Below are 8,744 nucleotides of genomic sequence, written 5' to 3' on the forward strand. Positions count from 1 at the left end.
CACAGGCGAGGCTGTCACATAGCGCAAAATGGCAGTTACTGACCACCAAGCTGCACTCCTTGACGCCATATTGTTTGCGAATACAACGACATGTATCAGCGCTGCAGTCGAAACCTTCGCATAGCAGCCTTGGCGTCCCGTCTGTATGCAGGTGGTAGTTACTTTTGCGTCGGTGTCCTTCATGGATGTGGTGGGCAGGCGCCGGCTGCTGACCGTCTCCTCCATGGTGTGCATATTCGCCCTGCTCACCATCGGGGCCTACTACCACGCTGCCAGCAGCGAAGGGCAGTCACTTGGAAGATACAGCGGTTTGCTGCCGGTTATCCTTCTGGGATTGTACATGACGGGTGCGTAGGAGAGGAGTCCGGCCATCGGCCAAGGCGCCACGTTTCTTTCGAGTCAACAAATATTGCACAAGAACAATGCGCTCTTCTTGGAACCAGGACATAATGTGCGGCTGGGAGGCAGGTACAGCAAGACATTGAACAGCGGACATCTTGCAAGACTCATAAGAGCACAGGAGAAAAAAATCTCGCCGAATTACAATCGGGCTTCTAATTTGTTGACAGTTATGTGGCTTTCGACCGCATTTTGTTTCTTTATAACGCAAAAATACTGCTCCACTGAAAACGCCTTCTGTAGCTAAACGAATCAGCAGCGAGTGTGCTTAGACTACTTGGTTGCACATTATAGTATCGTAAAGGCGCCCAAAGGACGAAGGCACAGAAAAATGAAGACAAAGTGCTCACTGTTGGTCGTTTTATTGTGTCTTCATCTTTAGAGCACCTTTGGTATCCTATAATGGATTGTGAAAGGAGGGCTGATCGGTTGATTGATGTTTAGTGCTAAAACACCATTAATCTTTATGTATGATTCGCTAGTGAATGGTTCCATAATTTCTACCACCTGGAGTTCTAAGTGTATGAGTCTCAATTCACGATGGGGTATATCGAAATTCTGGCCCTGCCGATCGAAACTGCGAACTTGGACTCAGCTGCTGAATGCCTGCACATTAGTTACGCTACTGAGATATGTTGTGGAATCATCTGTGTTTACATATTGCCGCATTGCGAGAAGACGCAAAAGATGACTACTGGATCTGCGAACGCAAGGCTAGAAGAGGAAGAAGCTGTAAACGTGCAGGGACTCTTTCTGGTTGACCAATAAACCGTTTTTATCCTCGAGGTTTTACCGAGTCGTGACACTGGTGGAGGTGCTGGATGTGCACAGGACTCCTTCCGGCACTCCACAGCGGGTCCCGGACATTGACACGCCTGTCCATCGCGCTAGCCGCCGTCGTCTAGGCCTTGCCCCAGAGTACAACCATCTACCGGGCGGCTCTTCAAACGTCAATGTTCGCCAGGTCTCCCAAGTTATGGCGCCTTCCACCCTTACGCCGGTGACTCTTCACTCACAACCTCCAAGGTGGCAGAGTGTTTCCGCGGGAACGCGTTTGAAGATGTGGAAGACTGGCTCGACCAGTTTGAACTAGTGGCCAAGTTCAACCAGTGGAGCGCGGACCAGAAGCATTGCAACGTTTTTTTTTAACTTCTCGATAATGCTAGAAATTGGTATGAAAAACCACGAGGCCAACTTGTCGACATGGAATGACTTCCGCCGCCAGTCGGTGGACACTTTTGCCTGTCCTGGTCGACGAGAGAATGCGCTGCGCCTGCTTGAAGTGCGTGTCCAGAAGCCGAATGAAAGCGTAGCTATGTTTGCGGAGGACATGGCTCGACTTTTTTGCCGTGCCGACCCCGATATGACTGAGCAAAGGAAGCTATGACATCTCACGCATGGCGTCAAGGAGCAGGTGTTTGCCGGCTTGGTGCGCAACCTACCTCAAATCGTCAGTGAGTTCGTAAAGGACGCTACAGCTATAGAGCGAGCCCTCCATGAACGGTGCCGCATATACGACCGACCCTTCAACGGTGTTCCAACGACTGCGGCGGCGCTCACTGCCACCGATAGAACCACTCTTCGAGAACTCATTCGAGAAATTGTCCTCGAGGAGCTGCAGCGAATTACTGCTACGAGCGTTCAGTCACCAGAGGCCGTCGCAGCAGCCGTAAGGAAAGAGCTCCAGTACGCCCAGTCACCGTCTGTACCATACAACGAATTTCACCCAGTTGACAACGCGGCAGCCATTTGCGAACTATACCACGTGCCACAACCCGACAGCAACACGGCCGTCATTACTGCGCCTTACTACGAGCCGGAGCCGCAACCCGCGAGCTATGCGGCAGTCCTTCGTCGTACGCCGCGAGACAACGCCCCACCGAACTCACCGAGCCGTATGCAGACGCGATTCTTCTAGGGGCCTCTGTGGGCACCTCCCGTCTGCTCTCAACCGCGCCGAACTGACATGTGGCGCTCTTATGACAGCCGACCACTCTGCTTCTTCTGCGGACAACCCGGCCATGCGTATCGGTACTGCTGCTACCGCCAAGAGGGGCAGGCCTTTCCGCCTGCTTCTGCTCATCGCCATTTCGACGCTGGCCGTGCCCGAATCGAGGACCCGCAGCTCAGTAGGGAAGCCAACTCACCGGGCTTCCGCCGCCGCTCCCCATCTCCACAGTGTTAACCTTCGCCGACGCGTCTAGCGTTGATGATGTCGGCGGACGGCGGACCCCGAGCCCTCGCCGGGGAAACTAACAGCCGCAACCTCGCGAAGGAAGGTTGCCACCAGTAGAAGAGTTTCAAAGCGCTCACTACCGCCGCAAATGCCGACCGCAGCCCGTGACTCTGACGCCGCTGTTCCTATTGACCCTGCCGTACTACCACCGAAAATATCGCCTACATTACCGCCAAATATGCCGCAACAAATGAGCAGCCCGGACGACGAAATTGATAGCTCCGACCTTACCGCACTTCCGCCGCAAACGCCGGAAGAGACCAGCAACCCAGCCGACGTTGTTAGCGCTAACATCGCCGTTTGCATTTATGGCCTGGAGCTACACGCTCTGGTGGATACTGGGGCGGATTTTTCAATTATTAGCCAACAACTGGCTGACAGGCTGCGCAAAGTAAAAACCGAATAGACTGGGCCAGTAATAAGAAGCGCTGGGGGTCAGCTACTGGCACCGACTGGTTAGTGCACTGCCCGGGTGGGAATGGGAAGCTCAGTGTTCGTTGGCAGCTTCGTTATTCTCCCTGACTGCTGCAAAGACCTCATCTTGGGCATGGACTTTTTGCGCCTTCATGGGGCTGTAACAAGCTTTCGGGACGTCGTTGCCTTCACCAAAAATCATGAAGACCTTGGTTATGCGGAAGTACCACTGATGTCATTACGCGTCGCCAATTAGGCGGTGACATTACCTCCGCGATCATGCTCTCTTTTTGAAGTGAAGTGTGACGTGGCGCATACCGGCGGTGGCGTCGCCGAACGGGCAGTCACCCTGATTCTCAGCCGAGGTGTTTCTATAGCTCGAGGGCTAGTCAGTTTGGCCAATGGGCACGCCGAAGGGCTGCTGACCAACTTCAGCGACGAGCGTCAGCAAATTCCTAAAGGCACAACTCCGGCCTTTTTCGACAGCCTCCCAAGTGGGCAGGACTGTTTTGTGCTGCAACCGGAAGGATCAGTGAGCAAGGCGCCCGCACCAAACGTCGATGTGAACCCAAATTTGTCGTCTTCAGAACGGGAACGTCTTTTGGATCTCACAGATCACTTTCGAGACTGTTTTGCTTCAGAATCGCGGATCGGACAAACACCTTTGACCAAACATCGAATTATCACTGATGACGTGATTCACCGGATTCGACAAAATCGTTACCGTGTGGCTCCGAAAAAGCGCGAAGCCTTTCAGCGTCAGGGGGCCGAAATGCTTAGCGACGACGCTATCCAGCCGTCACAGAGTCCTTGGGCTTCCCCCGTGGTACTTGTTAAAGAAAAGTACGGCAGCTTACGATTTTGCATTGACTACCGCAAGCTCAACCAAGTGACGAAAAAAGACGTGTACTCTCTCCCTCGCATCGATGATTCCCTTGATCGGCTACGAAATGCACGTTACTTCTTATCAATGGATTTGAAAAGTAGATATTGGCAAATTGAAGTAGATGAGAGGGATCGGAAGAAAACAGCATTCGTCACTCCCAATGGATTGTATGAGTTTAAGGTTCTTCCATTCGGTTTATGCTCAGCACCAGCGACATTTTAGAGGCTGATGGACACTGTGCTCTCAGGACTCAAGTGGCAAACATGCCTGGTGTATCTTTAAGACTTGATTGTGTTTTCGGCCACCTTCGAGGAGCATCTACGCCGCTTGCTAGCTGTCTTTCAGGCCATACGATCTGCGGGCCTCACACTAAAACCCGAGAAGTGCCACTTCGGTTACGAGGAGCTGCAATTGTTAGGACGCGTCGTTAGCCAAGGTGTCTGCCCTGATCTCGAAAAGCTCTCCGCAGTCGCCAAGTTCCTTACACCTACGGGCAAAAAGACGTTGCGGCGCTTCCTGGGGCTTTGAGCCTATTACTGTCCATTTATTGGTGACTTCTCACAAATCGCCTGGCCATTAACTTCACTGACGTGTGACAACGCTGTCTTTCGCTGGGGTGAAGAAGAGCCTAAAGATTTTAATGAACTCCGGGGACGTCTACAGACGCCACCTGTCCTGGCGCACTTTGATGACGACGCCCCTACCCTGCTTTATACCGATGCGAGCAATGTGGGTTTAGGTGCTGTATTGGTGCAGCGCAAGGATGGTGTAGAAAGAGTGATTGCTTATGCCAGCAGGACCCTGTCTAAAACAGAAGCGAACTATTCGGCAACAGAAAAAGAATGCCTTGCAGTGGTATGGGCGGTTATGAAATTCCGCCCTTACTTGTACGCTCGCTTTCAAGTCATTAGAGACCGTTACTCTCTCTGTTGGCTGACGAACTTGAAGGACCCTTCAGGGAGACTCGCGCGTTGGAGCCTTCGGTTACAAGAGTTCGACATGACGGTTATTAACAAATCTGGAGAGAAGCATGAGGATGCTGACTGCCTTTCGCGAGCACCGACCGAACCCTCCACCATGACCGATTAAGACACTGCTTTTTAGGAGTCATCGATGACGCAACTCTTTCGCAACAGCAGAGATAGGACCAGGAATTGCTCCCTCTTATTGATTTCTTGGAGAAGCGAACTACGGCTGTGCCTAAGATTTTCGCACGCAGCCTCTCTTCATTCTTTCTTCGCAACGACGTAATTTACAAGAAGAACTTCCGTCCTGGGGGGAACAGTCATCTACTCGTCATCCCAACAGCTCTCCGCACGGAAGTCTTGCAAGGCTGCCACGACGAGCCAACCGCCGGCCACTTAGGCTACATCCGCACGTTGGCTAGAGTACAACGCGGATACTACTGGCCGAAACTGGCGGCGACAGTGAAGCACTATGTACGAACGTGCGTAGACTGTCAACGTCGTAACCCACCCCCTGAAAAACCAGCCGGCCTACTCCACCTTAAAGTGCCAAAGACACCTTTCAAGCAAATTGGCATGGACGTCCTCGGACAATTTCCGACGTCTACTGCCGGGAATAAATGGATAATTGTCGCCACCGATTATCTAACTCACTACGCGGACACAAAGGCTCTACCCAGGGGTACTGCCGCCGAAGCAGCTCGGTTCTTCGTTGAGGACATTGTCCTCGGGCATGGCGCACCGGCACTCGTTATAACTGAACGAGGAACTCCATTTACGGCCGAGCTTTTGGAAACCGTTCTCCGCCTCAGCGGTACCAGTCATCGTAAAACGACAGCCTATCACCCTCAAACCAATGGATTGACGGAACGCTTCAATAAGACCATGGCAGACATGCTCTGTATGTACGTCGACGTGGACCACTTAACGTCACGTTCGCCTACAGTATGGCACAACAAGACACCACTCGCATGACGCCTCTCAGCCTTCTTCATGGGAGACCAGTGACAACTATGCTGGATGCCATGTTGCTCCCGAATGCCGACGGCGATGATGTCGATCAGGACGCTGAGGAATTCGCACAGCGAGAAGAGGAAGCTCATCAACTAGCGCGTGTGCGCATCAGAACTTAGCAGGAGTATGATGCTCGACGCTACAATCTTCGCCACAGACATGTCATATATGAACCTGGCGACTAGGTGTGGGCCTGGACGCCTATTCGCCGCCGTGGGCTCTCCGAAAAACTATTACGGCGATGCTCCGGGCCCTATGTTGTGCTGAGACTTTTGACCGACGTAACGTATGAGGTGGTGCCAGACGGGTTATCGACATCCAACCGACGCCAGCAACAAGTCGACGTCGTCCATGTTGTATGTATGAAGCTGTAATACTCGGACGGATCTTGACCTCCTACTTCCTTTTCTTGTCATCGAGACGATGCTTCCTGAGGAGGGGGGCAAATTCCGCATGCAAGAAGGCGCAAAGATGACGACTGGATCTACGAACTCAAGACTAGAAGAGGAAGAAGCTGTAAAAGCGCAGGGACTCTTCCTGGTTGACCAGTAAACCGTTTTTATCCTAGGGTTTTACCGAGTCGTGGCAATATATTATTCATGAGGAGTTAGCTATTCGTGTGTGAATTTTTCTATCAGAGGGTATATTAACCTTACCTACTTCTTCTATAAATGACGATTTAATACTGAAATAAATAATTAGGCACCCTTTGAACCACCGCCATGGTGACACATGAGGAAAAAGGACCCCCCGAGATATAGATCTCACCTCTTTAATTGCTGCCACCAGACACAAACCAGAAACATGTTCAGTACACTGCAAGGAACTAGAGTAGTGAATCATTCCACTATCTATGCTGATACTCGCCCGAATTTTGCCGGATGATGCTCACATAACTTTTATTGCTGCAGATAAGGTTTTGCTTGCTATTATGTGGTCTTTAGCATCCCAAAATTCCTGTCGAGGTCACTAAACTTGAGAGAATTAAGCGAGCACCTGCAATATGGTGAACACAGCTGGTGCAGTCCAGGGACAATTGCAGGCCAGTTGGACTCTAGGCGTTTGTTCGGCAGTGGGCTGACCCATGCTGACGATGATGTCTGTCGCAGGCTACTCGATTGGCCTTGGTCCCGTGGTGTGGCTGCTGGGCGTGGAACTGGTGCCTTGTCGGGGCCGTGGCCTTCTGCTGGGCCTGGTTACAGCCTTCAATTGGGCCTGCGTTTTATTGGTCACGTGGGTCTTCGAAAGCCTCCGCGAACAGTATCACTTCTCCGGCTTGGGGTGGTTTTTCAGCTCCGCGACCTTCGTGGGTGCGCTGGCGGTGAATTACTTCTTACCAGAAACCAAGGGACTCAGCCTGGAAGAGATCCTCCTTGAAGCGTTTTACGACGTGGCTGAATACGCGGACGCGCAGGCTGCGTCAGTCAAGAAGGAGTGAAGGCCAGCACAGCGGATTCTCGCTCCGACACTGTCGGCAACGTGCGCAAAACTTATCTCACTCTGGACTCATTTGCTTTTATTTCTATGGTCTACGAAATAAGTGCCAAAGACACGTGATCTTTTTTTCTCTGGTCAACGCACCTAATGTAGTGATCCTTAGCGTCAGCAGCAATGTGCATTTTTCTTTCTGTTATGTCCCCCTGTATATCAGCATTATTTTCTCATACAATGGCGATTCTTGTCAATGAACACATTCGCAATATCGGTACATTGTTTGTACAGTGCTGTGACGGAGTTTATTGTGTACCCTGGTGAAACAGACGAGAGATATGAATAATTTGCTATCAGTGTTCGTCATCAACATCAATGTCTTGCACATTCGCAGACGTTCACAAGTATTAATGGCAACATTTTCTGCTTTTGCGTCTCTCTTCCTACAAATATTGCACTGTGCGCCAGGTTTATTTATTTACAATTAATACTATTACTATCTTCCTCGTTTGGGCACGAGAAATTCCGAGTGCTCCCCATCTTGTGATTCGGCCGCCCTGTGTGTGCGAAAGAACACGCACCCTACTGAAAAATGCTGCAGATGATGGCGATGACGATATACATTCAATTCAATAAGCTGCCTTGCGGCCCCGTAATTTAAGGGATCTTCAGTCCAGGCTCCTACGGCCTAATGTATTTGCTGCGCCCGGTTCACTAGCAGCCTTCGGTCCTCTAGGCTCGAGCTAGACAGTGTGGCGTAGCACTACTATCGATTGGGGGTCTGACATTTTCGGGGCTGCCCGCATGCGCTGGCTCATGTATTGCGATGCAGTATACGGTGTTCCTCGCACAGAAGGTGTACGTGTGGGTATTATGGGTGACTTATTTGTAATGATAATATTAACTCTTCCGAACCAGATGTCGCCGCGTTTACGCTACGTGTATTCTGGCCTAACCGAGATAGGCCATCATCACTTTTTTCGATTAGTGATGGCAGTGGACGAGCATACCAGCGCTACGCTCGTCTCGGTAGTAGAAGGAAGGAAGCCGACCTTCCCAGCCGGGCAGCCTGTTTTTGTAGCCGCCGTCGGTGACGCATGCCTCGGGTGACGCAGCGGTGGCGCTGCGCTTTATCGGTAACGCAGTCGAGCGTGTGGCCGTGTTACCATAGAGAAACATAGTTAAGTAAATAGCGGACACTCCCGTAGGGCCCTGCGGCGGAGCTACTGCACTGCCGCCAGCGCCCCGAGCGGGTGGTCAGACCGCTAATTTCATCCTCCGAGATTTTAAGGCCTGGTTCAGGTCTGTTTCAGTTTCGGTTTCGATAGTAATGCTTTCGATTCTAATTTACCTTTGGCTATTAAAATATTCAACTACATCGTTTAAGTGGAGCACAAGT

General features: G+C 51.4%; 1 protein-coding gene across 1 annotated transcript in view; it reads left to right on the forward strand.

The window, feature by feature from the left end:
* The window catches only part of LOC144108703 (facilitated trehalose transporter Tret1-like), a 30,040-nt gene extending 22,418 nt beyond the window's left edge, over positions 1-7,622 (forward strand). Inside the window, exons 5-6 of the mRNA XM_077641875.1 lie at positions 152-347; positions 7,024-7,622. Of these exons, the coding sequence (XP_077498001.1) occupies positions 152-347; positions 7,024-7,352 (525 nt within the window). The 3' untranslated portion in view covers positions 7,353-7,622. The remainder of the gene's footprint in view (positions 1-151; positions 348-7,023) is intronic.
* Positions 7,623-8,744: the final 1,122 nt, after the last annotated feature.

Source organism: Amblyomma americanum, chromosome 10 (genome assembly GCF_052857255.1).
Source record: "Amblyomma americanum isolate KBUSLIRL-KWMA chromosome 10, ASM5285725v1, whole genome shotgun sequence".
NCBI lineage: Eukaryota > Metazoa > Arthropoda > Arachnida > Ixodida > Ixodidae > Amblyomma > Amblyomma americanum.